At 41.3% G+C, this 20,947-nt stretch overlaps 1 protein-coding gene across 3 annotated transcripts in view; it reads left to right on the top strand.

The window, feature by feature from the left end:
* The window catches only part of vcanb (versican b), a 32,543-nt gene extending 13,170 nt beyond the window's left edge, over nt 1–19,373 (top strand). For 2 of the 3 annotated variants that reach the window (XM_042508741.2, XM_042508739.2), the window contains exons 7-16: nt 1,307–2,290; nt 5,663–5,850; nt 6,128–7,628; nt 8,205–8,318; nt 8,439–8,552; nt 11,966–12,124; nt 13,625–13,707; nt 15,234–15,378; nt 16,662–16,844; nt 17,323–19,373. In XM_042508741.2, coding sequence (XP_042364675.2) covers nt 1,307–2,290; nt 5,663–5,850; nt 6,128–7,628; nt 8,205–8,318; nt 8,439–8,552; nt 11,966–12,124; nt 13,625–13,707; nt 15,234–15,378; nt 16,662–16,844; nt 17,323–17,546 — 3,695 coding nt within the window. In that variant the 3' untranslated portion in view covers nt 17,547–19,373. The remainder of the gene's footprint in view (nt 1–1,306; nt 2,291–5,662; nt 5,851–6,127; nt 7,629–8,204; nt 8,319–8,438; nt 8,553–11,965; nt 12,125–13,624; nt 13,708–15,233; nt 15,379–16,661; nt 16,845–17,322) is intronic. The other variant, XM_088071238.1, reaches the window with a different exon arrangement.
* The last annotated feature ends 1,574 nt before the right edge of the window (nt 19,374–20,947 follow it).

The raw sequence follows: 20,947 nt of genomic DNA, 5'->3' as shown, positions 1-20,947 counted from the left end.
GGAGGGACGATGTAGGGGAGTCGCTTACGTAGCGTTTATTGAAGCATTATGTCAGTGACGTTCAAAGCCGCCTGCTTTCTCCCAAGACACCAACTTTATGAAGTCAGCACTTAAACCTCCACAAAGGGAGCATTGTGTGTGTGTGTGTGTGTGTGTGTGTGTGTGTGTGTGTGTGTGTGTGTGTGTGTGTGCGTGTGTGCGCGCTCATATGGTATGTATTCATCATAATGAGATATAAATCTCTGCGAGCATCACAGAGGAGCTCTGGCGTTCTGGTGTTTGTGTTTAGAGCAGCGGGTTCAGTTTTTTCAGGAAAAGCAGCAAAAACAAAACTGAGACACAAACAAAACGTCCGTCTGTGGAAAAACGAGATTTTTCTGGCCTCGTTCGGGTCTGTGTTGCTTTTATTTTTTGACCGGTTCATTTCTGACGGGTGACTTCATGTTTGAAGCATCAGCGTTTCCTTTTAAAGCTAACTTCAGTCTGACAGCTGCGTGATTTGAGTTTCCCAGATAGGACACTTTTCTTTTTTTAATGAGTCATGGTATTAATTGTGTAAACATTTAAAGTTGGATATTATTTGAGCCGGACCGCACGCCGTCTCCGTCTGATGACGAATGTTTACTTTACATTCATGTGCTGCATTTTCCAAATCACGCCGCATGTTTTTAAGATGATTTTCGACCTCTTCAGGCAGCTATGATTATTTTTAACACGATATGTCAGAGCTGCATCATGTTGATTTTGGCAGAAAACTATTATTGTGACAAACGATGAAACCTCAGAAACTTGTCAATGAAACTATTCTGGATTTTTTAATAACACTATATAAAGGCATGTTATGACAATCAGTTGAAGGGTTTTTTAAGGACAGTTCACCACAAAATATTTAAAAAATGACAAGAATTTTTAAAGAAAAGAAAAATCCAAAAAGTTTTTTTTAAAAATAACACTTTTTTAAAAGAAAAAAAAATTCACTAGTGTATTTCTAAGATTTTTTTAAAGGAAAACTTCTACCAAAAAGTTTTGAAGAAAAAATAAAACTCAACAAAAGTTTTTTAAAAATCACCAAAAATTTTAGAGGCAAACAAATTTCCAAAAATTTGTAAAAAAAAAAAAAAAAAAATCTTAAATTTTCAAAGAAAAAAATTGTTGCCATAAAGTTTTAAAGGATAAAAAACCCCAGAATTTTTAAAGAAAAATAAATTGACAAAAGTTTTTTTAAAATCACCAAAACTTTGTTAAGAAGATTTGTTGCTTCAGTGTGTTTTGTGTTTTAAATCTTCTTCTCTTTTTTTTATTCCAGCTAAAGAACCAGAACCGTCGACCACGAGTCCGCCCGTGACCCCGGCTCCCGGCACGCCCGCCCCCGGACCGGCCTTCGTTCCCGAAAGAGCCGAAATTCAAACGAGAGCATCAGATTTTGTCGCATATTTGGCGACAGAGGAACCACAGCGACACACCTCCCCGCACACCGCCGTCACCGCCGCGTTCGTCTTCGACGACTTCGACGTTCGAGATTTCGACTCCCACAGAGTGGAGTCCGTGCCGAGAGGAGACATCCTGCTGCCCATGCAGCTCCCTCCCTTACCCACCACGCGCTCGCAGCCCGCACGCCTCGACATCTCCAACGGCGGCGAGGAGGGAGGCCCGGCGGCGTCAGGCCGGGGGGAGAGCGGTGGCGGCGGCGGCAGCGCCGACGGAGGCAGCAGTGATGACGGCTCGAGCGGGGCGGAGATCAGAGCGGTGACCCCGACACACGTGTGGGTGGAAACAACGACGAGACCAACGCACCTTCCAGAGGGGACTCTAGGAGTCCACATCCAAGAACCAGGACGACCCGCCGGGATGCCAGAACCAGGACGAACCGCCGGGACGCCAGAACCAGCACGACCCGCCGGGACGCCAGAACAAGGACGAACCACCGGGACACCAGAACCAAGACGACCCGCCGGGACGCCAGAACAAGGACGAACCGCCGGGACGCCAGAACAAGGACGAACCACCGGGACGCCAGAACCAGCACGACCCGCCGGGACGCCAGAACAAGGACGAACCGCCGGGACACCAGAACCAGGACAGATCACTGTGACGCCTGAACCAGGGCGACCTGCTGGGACGACGGAGGCGGGGCAACAGCCTGCAGTCGTTTTTAAAGAGGACGTCACCCCTGAAATTGCACTGACCTTTGACCTCGACCCGTTGCTGGCTGCTCCTGTGGACGGAGAGTCTTCGGCCAAACCGCCGTTCCACCTCATCATCGTCAACGTGCACGACCAGAACCAGTCAGGTGAGTCCGAAGCAGCCGCTGTCAGAAGATACGATGAATCTAATCTGACGTGTTTCGAGGTCGTTTACACGGTGACCCCGAATTTACACCAGATCAGTTTTCTTGCTGCGTTCAGACGCGTTGCGTCAGATGCGTTCACAAGCGTTTAAACGTCTGAAACGCGACATTTGATTTCTTTTAAAAACACGGAGACAAGAAATGTCACCAAAATACAAAACAACGTGAAAAAAAGAGAGAGAGAGGCGGAGACAGTTATTAAAAACTGAGGAAACTCTAGTTCAAAGTATTTTGATTATATTTCTTGAATTGCGTTATGAAATTAATATACATTATTATTATTATTATTAATTGATTTATCTATTTTTGCACCTTTTCCAGGTTATTTTCTTGTTGTTTTTTGTTTTTCTTTCTTTTTTTGATATTTTTAGGAACTTTTCTATTAACTTTTTACTCATTAATTAAATTTTATTAATTCAGTTTATGAATTGATTGATTAATTGAGGATAGTGTGCATTGATTAACATACCAGCAGTAAGCATCAGTGTAAATATGCCACAATTAGCACAACTGTGTTTATTTTCCTCGCTGCATGTTTCCGTGTCTTTGAGTGAAATCAAGCTAATTTGCTCGGGTTTCGAAGGGTTAATGCCACTTTCTTGATAAATAATGTGCAGTAAACTGCTGAAAGGGTTAAACTCAGAGTGGACGCTGTGATCCACAGACGGACCTCCAGCGTGGGATTTCTGCAGAAATGTGTCAGCGGTTGAGCAATAACTCCCGTCTCTGACCTCAGCTGAACTTCGGTTTCCTCACATGTTTACCGTAATGTCCTTCATCTCCGCAGCTTTCGCAAGACGCTTGAGTTTCGGGCCCCGTCGCTCTCACATTTCACGCGAAAGCGTCGGATCTTTCAGCGAGAGCGTGAATCTGTCGGCGTGTTTGCTGCCGTCGGGCCGCGCGGTAATCCGCGGCCGATTCGTGACGTTTGTTGTCTGCGCGGAAACAACGAGGAGTTTGTTGCCTTTTGTTTGCTGACAGATTCTCTCACAGTTTGCAGATGTGGAAAAAATCTGCAGCCGGTCGTCTCCGCTCGGCCCGTTTTGCAGCTTCACATATTGTAAACACATCAGAGTCTGGAGGGAAAACAGCCTCGTGAAGAGTCGAATATATCACGGCCGATTCAGCTCTGACTGCAGCTCCGTCTTTTTCTCACAGACGCGCTGGAGGTCCCGCAGATTCTCTCCCAGCTCTGTAAATATCCGCACAAAGAGCCCGAACAACCACAAACATTTGACATTAGTTGTCTTTTGTCTCGAGGGAGCTGCTTCAAACGCCGAAACCAAAAACTTCTCCAACAATCTCTAAACTCTCCGTCTTTCCCCACATTTGTCCTGATGAGCTGTTTTCCCACCGTGAGTGGATTACTCAACAGGCACTGAGAGCTCAGGGGCCCCGAGTGCTCGGGGGGCCCGAGTGCTCAGGGGGCCCCCGAGTTTGAGCATCTGGTTCATGAGGCTGTTACTAACATCTCTTCTTGGGAAGATTTCCATTTTTTTATTTTTAAAGAATAAAAAAATCCCCAAAGATTGTGAAAAAAATCAAAAATTATCAAATATTTTAATGGAAAAAATGCTCAAAAAATCTTAAAAGGAAAAAAAAAGCAAATATTTTTTGTTAAAAGAACACACGCCTACATGCTATCTTAAAAAAACCCATAAATAAATAAATACATTTTAGAGGAAAAAAAGAATTTAAAAAATCTTTAAATATCACTTAAAAATTTAAATAAAAAAAACACAACATTTTTTCAAAGAAAAAAATGCAAAAAAGTTGTATAGAAAAGAAAGAAAAAAAGAAAAATGCCAATAAGTTAAAAAAATAAAATAAATAGCCAACAGTTTTTAATAATCGCCTTAAAAAAATCTGCCTTTTTTGTTTGTTTGGTGTCTCTTTGTGATCATTTTGAGTCTCTTCTCTGTTATTTTGACATTGGACATTTTGTAGTGAAGGCCAGAGGGACCCGCTGACACTTTTGGGCCCCGGGGCCTGTGCCTGATAATCCGTAATCTATGTATGAGCTCTGGTACCTGAGGGCCAAATTCAGAAAGCAGGCGTGGCGGACGCATTAAAAAAATCTGTTTACCAAACAAACAGGACGTTTACAAAAGAAAACCAGAACGGAGACCCTCAGGAGGACCTGAGCACAGCTGAGACGGGCCCTCGTACCTGTTTGCCTAACTGTGAGGGGGTTTGTGCAGGGGCCACACACACTGAGATTACAGCGCTCCTGTGTGTGTGTGTGTGTGTGTGTGTGTGTGTGTGTGTGTGTGTGTGTGTGTGTGTGTTGTTTATTATTGAAACGTTGGCGGCGTATCGTGTTGCAGAGCTCATACATCATCACATGGAGCAGACGCTGGCTCCTGTGGGGCCCCCGGACTCTCCGCTTCCACGTCTCGAGGAAATTAGGAAAATTGCAGCGTGGAGTTTTTTAATGAAAACTCTTCGTGTCTGATGTGGGATCGAGTTCCGAGTCACACGAGTCTTTCCGGACTTGTTTGGTCTGCCGCAGGTTAACTCGTTAGACTTGTTTGTTTGAGAGAGGAGCTGGTGATCCGCTCGCAGCGCGTTTCTGTTCACACGAGAAAACTGAGCTCAGGTCTGAGCTCACGGCACGTTTTTACTCACAGTTCCCACGAAAAAGTTTCTAAATGTGCCGTAAAGTTTTAATGAGGACTCATTAGGCCTGAGCGTTTTATAAACGGCCCGGATGTAAAGTTTCAAACGTAAGGCTCGGCCTAAGGGACTGTTCCTTATTTATTTTTTTGACCCTCCTCAAACCTACAAGTATTTATCCTCGAGCCTCTGCTCAAAATTTCTGTTCTACAGTTGCTTGCTGTCATAAATGGTGTAATTTTGGCAATTTTTGTTTTGGCAGGTTTGTGGGTTTGGATGGTATGTTTTCATTAAAAATCACAGATTAGTTTACAGGGGAAAAAGGTGCCAAAAAATTCTTTAAAAAAAACACCAAGAATGTTATAAAGGGGAAACAAATAGCCATTTTTAAAAATTATTTCAAAAATTAAAGAAAAAGAATTCACTAAAATTAAAAAAAATCGCCAAAATGATCATAGGGAGAAAAGAAATAGCTAAAAAAAAATCACAAAAAACTTTAATTGAAAATAAAATCTAAAAAAAATGTAAAAGAAAAAAAGAATTCACCAAAAAGTTAAAAAATAAAAACAATAATCAAGATTTTTTTTAATTTAAATACAATAAAATTAAAAAAAATTTAAAAATGGCCAAAAGGTTTTTTTCAAATTACCCAAAATTTTAAATAAAAAAAAACTTTTTTTGTCTCCTGTCTGTCTCCAGTGGACCAGATCCTGGACATCTTGAACCAGCCCCTCATCGAAGGCTCCCAGTCCCACTTCCCCCAGATCACCGACCTGTCCCAGGTGTCCAGTGAAGCCGTCCTCCACGCCAGCGGAGACCTGGATTCTCTGGACGCGTCTCCCATCGGCCTGCCGCCAACTGTCAGCTTCATCAACGGGAAACACGAGGTGACGTCCAAACACTGTGTTTAACTAACAGATCATTCTGGTTCATATTTGGTCTAATTATTTTTAAGTCTGTCAGTGAGACCAAAACAGTCAAAATCTCATATTCACATTATTGTTGAGTTTTTATTTGACAAAATGATTAATGTTGTCACGTTTGTTTGTTTGCAAATTTCCCATTTTATTTAGTTTTGGCTAAATAAATAAAAATGTTCAATGCAAGAAAATCCACAAAATTAACACCAAAGTAACGATAAACGTACTTTTCTGATCCGTTCAGGTGAAATTTGAGCCGCAGCTGCCCGAAGAAGCCAGAGGAGATCAGTTTGAGACGGCCACGCCTGTTCAGGTGGACGAGGGGGAGGAAGAAGAAGAAGAAGAGACGGAGGAGGAGAGCGTGACGCCGTTTGACTACGGCGCCATAGAGATCCACACAGAGGGGACACCCACAGAGGAGACACCCACAGAGGACAGACTGACAGAGGACACACATGCAGAGGACACACTGACAGAGGACACACCTACAGAGGAGACGCCCATAGAGGACACACCTGCAGAGGACACACATGCAGAGGACGCACTGACAGAGGAGACGCCCACAGAGGACACACCTGCAGAGGACACACTGACAGAGGAAACACCTGCAGGGGAGACGCCCACAGAGGACACACCTGCAGAGGACACACTGACAGAGGAAACACCTGCAGAGGACACCGGTGATCCTCATCCAGATGTTTACCCAGATGTTCCAGACTCGGTCCCTGATGTCTTTACGGACTCAGAGGACGTCAAAACTGAAGAACCAGGTGATCAGACAGCAGCAGGAACCACCACCGTGTCCCCTGTTCGTAGTACATCAGGGGGCCATGTCCCCCCTGCTGTGTCGCAGCCTGTCACCGACCCTGTGTCCCCCTATGAGGACATGGAGGGCTCTGCGAGCCGCGGCGCTGACGATGATGCCGGCGCTGTGCAGGAGGGCTCTGCAGACAGCGCTCTGCCCACGCCGGCTGCAGGAGGCCAGTCCGCTGTCAGGACTGACGAGACAGAACTCGGAGGGACAGAGCCTCCGACTTTAAACCCGGACACACAATCCCCAAAAACCACCACCCAGACCCAGAGAGAGGACGCCGAAGGGTCTGCGTCTGGAGAGGACGAAGCTTCAGGACAAGAGCCACCGGAGACGCCCGGAGTCACCGAGGCTGCAGCCGGGGCCGCCGTCACAGAGGTGCCTCTGGTTTTCCCGGGTGTGGACATGGTCCCAGAGACGGGCTCAGGTGCAGAGCAGCTGTCCGGAGAGGCGGAGGCCTCGGGGGAGCCGGGTGGTCCGGTTGACCCTCCCAAAGAGGTCACGGTCACTGTTTTACCAGATGTGGCAGCTGTGACGTTTGAGGACCAAACCACAGACGCGAAGGACGTGACCTCGGAGCCAAAATATTCCACACACGACCAGAGACATCCCACCGAGTCCCCCGAAGACCACCCCCGACCTGCCGAGGTCCACACAGACCAGACTGAGCCGTCCACCACGCAGCGCGTCGGCCAGCCGACGCTCTCCACCTCCTCGCCCCTCTACACCTTCGACCGCAACACCGACTCCGTCCCCCAGTGGGCGCTGAGCCCCGACCCCGCTGCCACGCCGCTGCCTGATGAGTTTGGGGACTATGAAGAGGTGGCGCCCCCGCTGCTGGAGTCACAGCCTCAGAAACCAGAAAAGATGGCGTCCACAGAGCAACCAGACAGCAGCACGTACTCTGTGGAGGCCAGCACGGTGGACGTCAGAGGTAACGCACGTTTGGTTACGTTCAGGCACAAAAACCACGCCGCGTGGTTCGGAAAACATCACGTTTGGCTTAAATTACCTAGTTTTTGGGGCACTATCCACGCTAAAAAAAGCCCCCAAAAAACAACACTTTTCACAGCACTATCCCAGCATGCAGTGCAGTTATATCTCAGTCAAGGCAACAAATTCATGTAGCACTATCTGCAGGAAACGCCGTAATATCATGATAAAAAAAAGTCTTTTAATGACAAAACCGCAGCAGTAAAAATGCAGCGATGTCTTCGTAAAACTTAACTAGAAACTAGAAAAACAGCACCGTTTCCATCATGAAAAAACTGTCGTCATGGCGCCATGATATTTGAGACAAAAAGCACAAAAAACACTTTTGTTGCACAATCTAAACAGAAACAAAAAGGTGATGTACGAGATACAAGTACCTCAAAATTACTCAAATTAAGCAGTACTCAGATCACAAATTCACATGCAGCACAGAGCTTTGAGTAAGTGCAGTCACAGATTTGAATCTGAATGCAGAGATTATTTTAGTCTGAGCAGATTTCTGTCTGTGTCTGCGCAGATCTGCTGCCGTGCTCCACCGCCGTGTGTCACAACGGAGGCTCCTGCTACGAAAAAGGAGCTGAAAATATCTGCGTGTGTGCACCTGGATACACGGGGCCGTTCTGTGAAACAGGTACACACACACACACACACACACACACAGAGCCGCGGCCTGTTTTAAAGGCACCGTATTGACCCCGCGCTGACAGACGGGCGATGTGGGATAATGTGGCTCTGTGTTTTGCGTCTGCAGATGTTGACGAGTGCCAGTCGAACCCGTGTCTGAACGGAGCCACCTGCCTGGACCGAGTTAACTCCTTCAGCTGCCTCTGCCTGCCCAGCTACTCCGGAGAGCTCTGCGAACAAGGTCAGCTGCGCCGAAATCTCCTCAAAACATGAGTGCGAGATGACTGCGCCTCCGCTGAGTGATGTTTCACCACTTTCCTCTGGCCATAACTTTTCATGAAGGATGATGGATGTTTACAACACTGGCAGGTTTATTTTTATTGCAGCCGCTCAATAAAGCCGATATAAAATTGCGATAAATGGGATTTTTTTCGAAATTGCTGAAATTATATTTGTAATTTTAGTTTAATGGAAACTCGCCTGGTAAAGACCTGAAAAAAATTAAAAAGTTCAGATTATCTCAACACATTTATTTTAGAGTCAAACTGAAAGTGAGCTCACCCTTTAAACGTCAGTAATGACCCGTTATTAACTGTGACGCTGCGGTAAATACATTTAGTTAAGGTTGAAGTTTAACCCTTTGAAACCTGAGCAAGAGATTGATTTTTTTTAAAAATCAAAAAGTTAAAGTAAAGTAAAGAAAATAAAGAAGTGATGAAAATTAAAAATATTTATAAATTTTTTTTGATAATTTACTAATAATCCTCTCCCCTTTAAAAAAAAATCAGGTAATTTTCTTTCTTGCTAAGTTGGTTGTTGCCTTTTTCCCCATGTTTAAATAAAAAAAAATCACACCAATTTTCAAACCAGGTTAACAAAGGGTTAAATAGCTTGTGAAAGGCATGAAAGCACAAAAAAAACCAAAAAAAGTGCCGGTCCAAACTGTGATGGATGTTTAAGTTTGGATTTTTAATATGTTTTTAACGTTGAAATAAGATTGTCTAACGCAGAGCAGATTTGTTTTTTTGTTTTTTTCTGATCATCGGTGTACCGTGTTTCATTATTTTTCGACTTCTGATCGCCAAGGCCCAGGTTAACAAATATGTAAATAAAAAGGTGCACGCGCGTCTCGAGTCCTGACGTCCTCGGTCCTCAGCTGTCCTCCGGCGCTGGGCGTCGGCTCTCCTGCAGATTAGTTCCAGCTTCCCGTCCAATATTTCTGTCGTTACTCAGCAGCTGACGGAGGCTCCGGCTCACAGCAGACTCCAGGGATTAATATTTTCCATGAAATTAAGCAACTTTCGGAGACTTTAAGATGTCTCTCTTAATATTAGTCAAACAACAGTAAGATATTATTACTTTTAAAGTGAAAAATTAAGCTCACATTCTTTTTTTTTATTGGAGGGAGTTTGGTAAGTCATAACACTAAACTGAGGGCTGATTTAACACGAGTTTTACTCCCAGATTTAACAGTCAGGTTATTATTTCTAAAGTGGTAAAAATGTATTGTTAAAGTTTTGTTGGAATTCTTCTCAGTGAACTTTTAAACTTTTGTCCGGATTATTTAGAGAGCTTTCCTCAATAAATCAAGCAGGGATTCAAGCTTTACGCATTTTACATATTTATGTGCACATTTATGTATTTATATTTATTCAGAGGATATATATATACATATATATATATGTTGTTTATATTTATTATGACAAAAAGCTGCTCAGATCCTTCATCTATGAAAGTAGTAATAAGTCTGTACGTCTGCACGTGACATTCATTATCTCAAGAACGCCTGAAGGGAATTTCTTCAAATTTGGCACAAACGTCAAATGTGAACTGTGACCTCTCTTATTCTTGTGAATGCGATATCTCAAGAATACCTTGAGGGATTTATTATTTTATTTATTTTGTTTGTGATTTTTTTAATATTTTACTTTAAAAAAATTGCGATTTTTAAAAAAATATTAACTTTTTTTCCCTTTAAAACTTTTTTGCTTTTTTCAATTTATTTTTGATGTTTTTTTCATGATCTTTTTCTTGACATTTTTTCTTTTAACATTTTTTTTTCTTTCAAAGTTTTTGATCAATAGAAAAACAAATAATGATTGCTTTTAGTTTCCACCTTTTATTGTACTGTCTTTGCGTCTCTTGTTCATTGTTAGTCCTCGGCTGGGAGGTGGAGTCAGTCGAAAAAGTGGAAACCCCCAAATTCCCAGTCTGCAGGGTGTTTCCCTCCTGTGCATCCATGTATGCATGATGTATGCAGCGTGCACAACATAAGTTTAATGTGTATTTCATCCTGATCTGTCCAGCAGCAGATAGACACACACAGCTGTCCTCCTGCAGCTCCCTGCCAGTGGAAAGATGGAGAGAAAAAATAGATAATTGCTGCAGTATTTTGCCAAAAAGCTTTTGCAGCTGTGTGGCATCGAATCAGTGGTAAATACTGCTAAATACTGCCTCGGACTTACTCAACTTCTCCTTCATCTGCTGGACGGATCCGTGTTTAGGCTGGCCTCCTGTCCCAAACTGATTCCTTCAAAGTGCCAGCAGCAGAGTTAAAGCTCTGGAGACCTCACCTGACCCTCCAGGTGGCTGCGCGGCCCACTTTATTAGGACGCGGCGGGCTGACGATAGCAAACGCCCCAAAGCCTCCGCAGCAACTTTCCATCACGACTTTATTGGCACACGAGTTATTCTGAAGCCACAAAACAGCCATTGTTTACAGAGGCTGACGGAGCACAGAGCTGATTATATGGCTTACAGTCGCTGTGTATCGGACTAAATGTGCGTGTGTTTGTGCGCTTTTGACCCGCAGACAACTGGAGGGTTGTGAAGGTTAATGAAGTCCAACTGTTCGTTCAGAGAGAGGCCTTTATGCCCCAGCTGGCCCCGACGCTCCCTGTTTCTCTGTGGCCTCAACAACAGAGTTCGAATGGAAAGAGGGATGAGAAGATGCACGATTTTATTGCACATCATGATAAAAAAAAAACACAATAAGCCGATTGTGGTGAATTTCCATCGTTCGGGTAATGGTGAATATTGCAGAGATTTTCACACGTTCTTTTATTTTTGACGGTGTGCCACGACAACAACATCTGGCACCAAATACTGATTTTCTTATTTTTGTGCCTCCATGCCAGAAAAAGAGCAGAGGCCGCAGGAATTATATTTTCGGCTTCTGCGAACGTACATCCCATTCTTGTGAATGGGATATTTTAAGAACGCCTTGAGGGAATTCACTTAAATTTAGTACAAATGTTCACTTGGACTCAACGATGACCTGATAGGATTTTGGTGGTCAAAGGTCGAGGTCACAGTGACCTTGCATCTGTCTCATTTTTGTGAACGCGATATCTGAAAATGGCCTTTGGTGAGTTTCCTCAAATTTGGCACAAACGTCCACTAGAAGCTGATTAGAATTTTGTGGTTATAGGTCAATGATCAAGGTCACTGTGAACTCATGAGTTTCATTTTTGTGAAAGTGATATCTCAAGAACACCTTGAGGGAATTTTTTTGTGAAATTTGGCACAAACAGCCACTTGGACTCAAGAACGAGCATATTAGAATCTGGTGTATGAAGTTCAAAGGTCAAGGTCATGAGCTGCAGATGGCCGTCAGATCATTTTTCTTTAACACTGTTTTTTCCCGCCTTGCAGACACGGAGGTTTGTGGATTCGGGTGGCAGAAGTTTCAGTCTCACTGCTACAAGTACTTCACCCACCGCCGGACGTGGGACGCCGCAGAGCGGGAGTGTCGGCTGCACGGCGCCCACCTGACCAGCATCCTGTCCCATGAGGAGCAGCTGTTCGTCAACCGTAAGTCCAAGTCAACCAAGTCAATCAGAAGAGCCTTATTTTAAAGAACAGCTCCAGTTTTTCTTTATTCTTTGATTTTAATTTATGTTTTTTTATATTTTTACGTTTTATGTACTTCATTTTTCTATGTCTATTTTTACATTTTTTATTTATTTATCTTTATATTTTTACATTGTTTATTTACTTATTTATTCTTTTATTTATATTTGTACATTTTTTTATTTACTTTTTTTTTTTCCTTTAGCTGCACCATGTTGGTCCAGGCTGACAAATCTCAGATATTTGGTGAAATCTCTGATATTTAGTTCAGACGTTCATGTTTACTCCCCAAACTGTTAACTGGAAACATCTGCTGCCGCGTCCTGGTTTAACTTTGGCTCAGAATTCACTGTACAAGCTCGCAGTTTTGTAATTCAGTGGACTTTTATTAATGACATGTCGGTGCATTTATTTTCATTATGAATTAAGGGGGCAGGGGCGTTTCCTTAACCTGGCCTCAATTTATTGACTAGAGTTTGAAAAATAGTGGTGGAACTGAATTAAGTACATTCATTCAGTTATTGGATCCAGTTTTTATTTTGACATGTTTTATTTTATTTATTTTATTAGGGACTGTTTTTTATTTAAGAGAGGGGAGGGGTTGGTGCAAAAAGGGGGTCAAATAATTCAAACACCAGGGATGGACTTATGTTGTTTTTTTTCATTTAAGTTTAGGGGAGTGGCATACAACTTTGAATTATTTTGTATAAATTTACTGCCAATTTATAAAGTGTGTTTTGGGGGAATTTGTCTTTTTCTTGTAATTTTCTTTTGCGATTTTCTTTTTCTTGATACATTTTTTTGACTTTTTTGATGATGATGATTTTCAAAGAAAGCATTTAAAATTTGTTTTCTTAAAAACATTTTGGGTGATTTTTTTTCTTTTCTTTTCTTTCAAAATTTTGGCTGCTCTTATTTTCATTTAAAAGTGATATTTTTGAGAAAAAGAAAATCTTTTAAAAGTTTTGGTGATTTAAAAAAAAAAATTGGCTTTTTTTTAAATTTAAAGAAATGTGTTTATTTTTAATCTTTCTTATCTGCAGGCCTGCAAAATAACAATGTTTAAATGAGACATTTGGGGCTGAAGCTTCGGACGCCTGGGCTCAATGACGTGTCAGTCAGATAAAATAAAGTCCATTAAAGAGAGTTTCAGGCTGCAGCAACATGTAAACTGTGTCTCGGTTTATTGGGAAGATTAAACGGACTCGAGCCGTTTGTTAAAAGCTGCTCAGCCTCAGCGTTTCCTCTGGTTTCTGCTCTGTTGATGGTTCACAGCTTCTGCTGCTGCTGCACACGCGTGTTCACGCCACAAACATGTAAATCAGCACATCATCGCCTCCTCGCTCTCCGTCCGTCGCACGCTGCCTCGGCTCAGTCCTGATGGACAGTTTGTCTGTTTGCAGGGTGCATTAAGGGTTAAGCTGAGTCAGAGTGTGACTCTGCTGTGTTTGGTCCGTGCAGGTCTGGGCAGCGACTATCAGTGGCTCGGCCTCAACGACAAGATGTTTGAGAGAGACTTCAGATGGACCGACGGCAACCCGATGGTGAGACATCTAAAGATTCGCTCTGTGGCTCAGCCAGCAGCACGTCACTGAAATTTAAAGAAATAATATTCAACATAAATACAAGATCATTATCTTGTGTGCACAAGATTTTAAAAAATCACCTTTCAGGACTCCAGTAAATGCTTATAAATATTCTTTTATCTTTATATATTTATGTAATTTACTTATTTATTATTATTATTTTTATAATATAAAATATTTATTATATGTTTTTATTTACTTATTGATTTTTTTATTCTTATATTATTTTATTTATTTGTCTTTAAATTTCTACATTTATTTATTTATTTTTTAAAAATCTTTTACAGATTTATTCTTTTCATGGCACGTCTGTGACTGCTTAGGTTTCACAATTTTAAGATAAAAATGGAGGGAGTTTATTTCATTTCATGGCAGCTTTCCTCTTCTTCTTAAGTTTAGTTGAAACAAAGCAAAAACATGACACACTTCCTGCACGCTGGTCGTAATCTGGTGCCTCATCTCTGTTATTTAGTCATGATGACACACACTCACACACACACACACACACACTCACACACTCTGTTGAAGTGTGTGAGCTGGACTCTGCAGCGAAAACGAGGCCTGAAATCCGACTCGAGGCGACTCTGCTGTTGTCATGTGTTATCACTCAGAGCAGAGGCACACCCTGAGTGTGTGTGTGTGTGTGTGTGTGTTTGTGCAGCGTGAAGTATAAGTGTGCATTTTCTTTTTGGTTTTTCTCTTTTAACCCTTTGACTCCTGGATCATTTAAACCTCTGGAAACCGCGAAAATTGGTTTGATTTCTTTCAGAAAAAAAAACTTAAAAAAGGAGACAGGGAAATGATCTGAAAATTAGCCGGGTGATAATTAGACATGATCTAAAAATGAGAGAAAAATGTCCATAAAACTATATTTTTAATTCTCTTAATTATGTGGGTCTAATTATGGTACAGAAAAAAAGCAAAGATGTGGGTTTTTTTGTTATTTTTTTTTTTTTTTTTTTTTTTATTTTTTTTTTTTTTTTTTTTTTTTTTTTTAAAAAAAAACAACAACTTATTTTTTGGTAATATTCTTTTCTTTTTTCTTTTACTCGTCGCTCTGTTCCTTTTTATTCATTCAGTTATTTTTTGGAAGACAAAGCCAATGTGGACATGTTTCAAAGGGTTAAAACAGACTAAAGCAGCTGATTTTTGGGTTTACTCCTGCAGAGCTTTAGGTTTGGTCGTCCCAGCAGCACCACTGTCTGCTCTCTCAGGGCATTACACCCATCATGCACCATGTCCTCACGGGGACGGGTGGCGCCCTCACAGTCCGTACGAACACATGAGCCGTATTAACCACGGCAGCATAATCCCAGAAATCATCTGGAGTTTCTGAGTATGATGCAGAGAAGACCTGGTGTTCACGTGCAGCCAGCCGCGTCCTTACAGGGATGAGGTCATATCTGAGTGAGCTGCGTGTCTGCAGCAGAGTTTTTAGGGTGTGTGACGATGAAGTGAAAGACTGAAAATGTGTGTTTTGGCAGCAATACGACCACTGGAGGCCCAACCAGCCCGACAGCTTCTTCCAGTCTGGAGAGGACTGTGTGGTGATGATCTGGCACGAGGGGGGGCAGTGGAACGACGTGCCCTGCAACTATCACCTGACCTTCACCTGCAAGAAGGGGACAGGTACGCACACACACACACACACACACACACACACACACACACACACACGTTTACATGCAAAAGTGAGGCCTGGGGTGTTTATGAGGACTTCAGGACATTTCAAAGATTTCAGAACATTTCTAGGATTTTAGGACGTGTTGTGATGTTATTGGTAATTTAGGACATTTATGGGAATTTAGGAAGTTTCAAAAGTTTTAGCACATTTCTAGGTTTTTAAGGACATTTCTAGGATTTCAGGACATTTCTAGGTTTTTAGGTAGGGCTGGGCGATAAAACAATAACGATATAAATCGCAAAATAACTTTTCCTCGATAGAAATACGAGATGTAGTCCATAGAGTGTGACTGGAACATCATTTTTTTGTTCTAGAAAAGCATCAAATCCTCCACTGTGATGATGATCTGCAGTGTTTATATTGTGATGGGGATTTCCACGTGCAGAAAAATAAACTGAAATCACTGGCAGCCTGAAGCGTGCTTTAAAAGTACTCAGCGGTTATATACATTTCATGAAATTTATAGTTAAAGAGCTAAAACAATTAAGTTCTTAAATAAATGTATACACTTTAAAGCTGCACTAATCAGTTTTAGTTTATGAAAAACAGATGAAATGGACATGTGAATGTGAAATGGGTCCAGCGGAAACGGTGCACTCAGCTCTATGGAGATTTTTAGCATCTTTGGAGTTTTGGTTCTGGTGTTAGAGCCTGTTTAACCCTTTGAAACCTGAGCAAATTGACTGTATTTCTTTCAAAAATGTGCTAAGAAGACAATGAGCAACAAAGGAAGAAAGGACACAAAATAAGCAATAAATTTGTGAAATGTACAATAAAATTAGTTTAAAAACAAAAACAAAATGGAAATGGCCAGGGACAAGTGCTAAAAAATTATGATAATAACAATAATGTCACAGAATTTTTGTTTTGTGTTGCTTTGCTTTGTTTTGTATTATTTTGTTTGGTTTTGCATTGTTTTGTTTTGTACTGTTTTGTAGTGTTTTGCTTTGCTTTGTTTTGTATTATTTTGTTTTGTTTTGTACTGTTTTGTAGTGTTTTGCTTTGCTTTGTTTTGTATTATTTTGTTTGGTTTTGCATTGTTTTGTTTTGCTTTGTTTTGCTTTGCTTTGTTTTGTATTATTTTTTGTTTTGTATTATTTTGTTTTGTTGTGCTTTACGCGGTGACATTATGTCGGTGTTGTGTTCCCGGCGTGTTGCGCTGCCCTCCAGTAGCCATAAAATCCCTGAGTGGAGGTTTGAGTGAGCTCTTCCTGTTCTCTGCCATCAGTCTCCTGCGGGCAGCCCCCCGTGGTGAAGGACGCTCGCGTGTTCGGGGCCATGAAGTCTCGCTACGAGATCAATGCGCTGCGCCGCTATCACTGTAAACAGGGCTTCATCCAGAGACACGCCCCCACGATCCGCTGCCGAGCCAACGGCCAATGGGACGTGCCCAAAGTCACCTGCACAAGCCGTGAGTTTCCACAACGATTTGGTTCACAATCACAAGGCTGCACAACGTTAAAAAATTTTACTTTATTTTTAATTTTTTTTTAAATTTAGTTTTTTTGGTTTCTCTTCGCTAAAGCTTTTACACAATCAACTTCATTTAGGTGATTTTACAGAGTAAACCAATTTTCCAGTTTTTTAACAGTTCTAAAGCGACAACATAAAAACAAAAAGGGAAAAAAAGCCCCATCAGTAGAGAACTGGTATGATATAATTCATAAAATTGTAATGGAAAGAATCATTTTTTCAATTAGATTTCAGGAATCGATATTTGTAGAAATTTTATTTGAATATGTCAACCCCTCTGTCTTTAGTCATTTATCTCAAATTTTTAACACCCCATGTTCGTTTTTTTTAATTTATTATTATTATTTTGTCTCACTTTGTTTAGAATTTTTTTATTTTATTTTTTTTTAACGTTTTTTTTCCGTCCGTCTTCTCAGCCGCCACCTACCACAGGTCAGTTTCTCTGCGGCGCCGCAACAACCAGAACAACGAGCAACAAAACCGGCACTATAACCACCACGTCCATCACGCCAAGAGTCGCCCAAAACACAACGACAACATCGAGCAGCAGAAGAGTTACGACTTCTTCCAGAGCCCTTGGAGCTCGTCTCAGAGGGAGAAGAGGCAGCAGGAACACGACCAGCACCAGACGACGCACTGATCTGGTTTTTGGGGTTTATAGACGAGCAGCCGAACGCAGCGCGCCAGCGGCGGCGGTCCAGAGGCATCGATAGACAGAGACGTGCACTGAGCTGTCTATCAATGGCTCTCTGAAGGACGAGGGACGCGTCTCACCGCCGCAGTGTCCCCAACATCATCTGAAGCAAAACACCAGTGAGATTTTTTTGCTAAATAATTATCTAAAGTCACAATAATCTGAACAGGAAGACTGGCGCTTTAACGGTCTGCGAGTCCGCAGGTTCAGGACCTGATCCAGGATCTGAACAGTCTGTCAGCTGCTCAGTCTTATTTCAAAGATGCCCTGTGGGATTTTTTAAACAAAGAAAGAAAACATTCATTTTTTTATGTCCTTGAGGCCTCATAAGTTTTTTAGAATATTCACAAAGATACTTGCAGTTTATTTTTATAAGAGCTTGTCCAGTAGTTTAGAAAATGTAAGTTATGGTACTTAAAGAGTAAAAATACAGACAGAGTAAGTCAGCGTATGGAAGAGTAACGCATTCATGTGAGAGAAAAAATTCTGCTTTTAAAAAAAAACTCAAGTCAGAAAATAATCTCAGAAAACAGAATTTATGAGATTATTATTTTTGTTAATTTACAGAATTATCTTGTCAATTCATAAAAACAAATTTCCATCAAACTTTTTCTCAGAATTCTGAGATAAAAAAAATAGAGAAATTAGAACATTATTATGATCAAGTTACTTTATGTGAAGTAAGTAGTGAAGTGAAGTAAGTATCTGCTTGATGATTTAAGTGATTGGGTTTTTTTCAGCATTAAAAAGATCATTTTTTCATGGCCTTTTTTAAAGAATGTTGAGACAGCAAAAAGTGAGAATTTTGAAAAAAATTATTATCATGTTAACTTTGTAAGATTCAACTAAAACACAAGAAACTTGTGCTCCAGAAAAGGATAAGTAATATTTTTGAGTGAATGCAATATGCTTAATTCATCATTTTAAATTATTCTCATTCAGAGCATTTTCCAGTTTGTCCAGTTTTGGTTCGACGCTGCCTCTTATGACCCTTTTTTTACTGTCTGATTTCCACGTGTAGATTTTTGTACAAAATATTTTAGCTGAGAAGTTTTTTTTATAATAAAAGTGAGAGGCGAGATTTAGAGAGACGGCACACTGAAGTGGAGAGGAGATTATAATGAATGTGTGTGTGCTATTATTCATAGGATATATATAATATAGATATTATATGAAGCCATATAAATTTAACTTATTGTATACTTTAAAACTATGAATGGACTGTGATATTAAATAAAGGTCATTGGAACTGAAGCGATTCTGTTAATGATGACTGTCGTTGCTGTTTACAGATCTGATCATGTAGCGCGTTAGCTTGCCGAGGTGCTTTTTAATGTGCTGGGACTCGAAATCAACCCGACGACTTCACCACCAAAACGCTCCGGATTGTTTGAAACATTTTTTACAACATTAAGTAACCAGGTTGTGCGTTAGAGGTACTGTAGATGTTGCTTTTTGCTACAGATCTGGAATCTGTGTTTTTAATCCAACAAATAAGGGAATGTGAAAAATGTGCAGATTTTTTTATGTGGTCCTCGTGCATTTGACCTTCTCCTCTTCATGTTCTGCATACATTTTATATATTGTTTGTCAATGTATATGCATTTTTTAAATGTTCTTTAGTCCATGTGGTTATTGGGATTCACTGTATCTGGCACAAGAGCTTATTTTGATGTAATCATTGTTTCTTACTGTAAAACAAAAATGTCCATCTTTCTGTTTTCAGTGTCATTGTCTGCTGTGTGTGCAATAATAGGAACTATTATAACACAACTTGTGTTGTTTGATTTTATTCCATTTAAAAAAAAAAGCATGTCTAATTGTCACAAATTCGATGCAAAGGTCAAAACCAACAAAGTTTTCGTCTGTGTCTCGATACTTTCTGACTTCCTGTTTGTGCCTTTCAGCTCCCGTTCTGTTGGTTTCTCATCTCAGAACCGAACAGATTTGCAACCTCATGTTTTGTTTGTTCTTGCAGATGCATCCTTCCTTCAGGTTCACAATTGCTGTTTGCAAGCGTTTATTTAATATGGGGAATGTTTGAGATTGTGTCGATTTGCAGTTAAAGCAATTTTGTTTGTGAAAATAATGAACATGTACGTAAATGATGTTGAACTTTTTGTTATAGACGGTGTCGATCATATAGCTTGACGTCACCAGAGCAAATAAAACATTGCTCTGTAACTGCATGCAACAACATGTTAACCTTATCAACTTTATGAGAGGATATTATGTCATATAATAATATATGTTGTGTTTATAGCTTACTCCGCGGCCCCCAGCTGGCCAAAAAATTCTCTTTTCAGCTCGAGAAATGGCTAAAAATATATGGTTTGAGTTTTGGAAAAAGTCTGTCGTTTCCATGGACTGTATAAATAATGGATGTAGTCACTGTGATGGCACCCGCTGGTTTGTGGATGTATTAAGAGAACTTGATGATGATGATGATGCTCAGTGGCGCATGAAGCCAAACTGGTTTTTCATCCTGGTGTAAAATTACCAGGGTGATCGGCATTACTTCTGCACCGTGTGTCCCGTAGAGCAGGCCCACTCGAGGTTAACAGAGGCTGAGGGTTGTGTGTGACTCGGCAGCTAACTTCCGGTTTAGCGCTCTGCTAACTTGGTTGGGGATAAATTGATTTCATCGTGCATCTCTTCTAGACTTTCAAAATGTTATCACTCAAGTTTTGCACAAATCTTCTGTGTGTGTTCATTGTAATGAAAGAGCTTGTCAGCCAAAATACATAATATCAGATAAATCCTTGTTACTGTGGCTCAGCAGACGGCGCCTCTTGAATTCTGAACTGAAGTTTGAGAAAAAAGCTGTTAAAAAGGATCAACTTTGAGCTTCTATTTTGATTTTCATGTTGTAATTTATAGAAAAAATGTATTTAAGCATCTTTGTGGTCATGTTTTTTCGCTCGGAGTCAATGAAAGCTGATAAATGGTGCTCTGACACCGGAGTTGTTCTACCTTTTAAACAAACAGCCTCTCAGAAACCAGCATGAATCACCATAAAAACAACACGTCACCAACATGCCGTCACCGCGGCCCTAAAACAGCCCCATGTTTTGCTGAATTTGAGTTATAAGATCAACTGAAAGCAGCACCATGAATGGCCTCGGTGTTTCTGTGAGCAGCGCCCCTCCCTGTGGAAACATTACTGCATTACCCAGGAACTGCACCTGGCACTCTCTGCAAACAGACGTCCTTAAAGTCAGTTACAGCACTCGCTGTACACTTCGGCCGGCGTGCTGACTTTTTTTATGTAGCCTGACCGCAGTGTGATTGCTCCTTAGCTGTCGTGATGTATTTGGGATAAAGGGCGAACTCAATGAGCCCCGTGT

This window comes from Plectropomus leopardus, chromosome 20 (genome assembly GCF_026936395.1).
Source record: "Plectropomus leopardus strain MGB_pleo_1.0 chromosome 20, ASM2693639v1, whole genome shotgun sequence".
Lineage (NCBI taxonomy): Eukaryota > Metazoa > Chordata > Actinopteri > Perciformes > Serranidae > Plectropomus > Plectropomus leopardus.
Note: the sequence above shows the minus strand (reverse complement) of the source record. Positions and strands in the feature narration are given on the sequence as shown.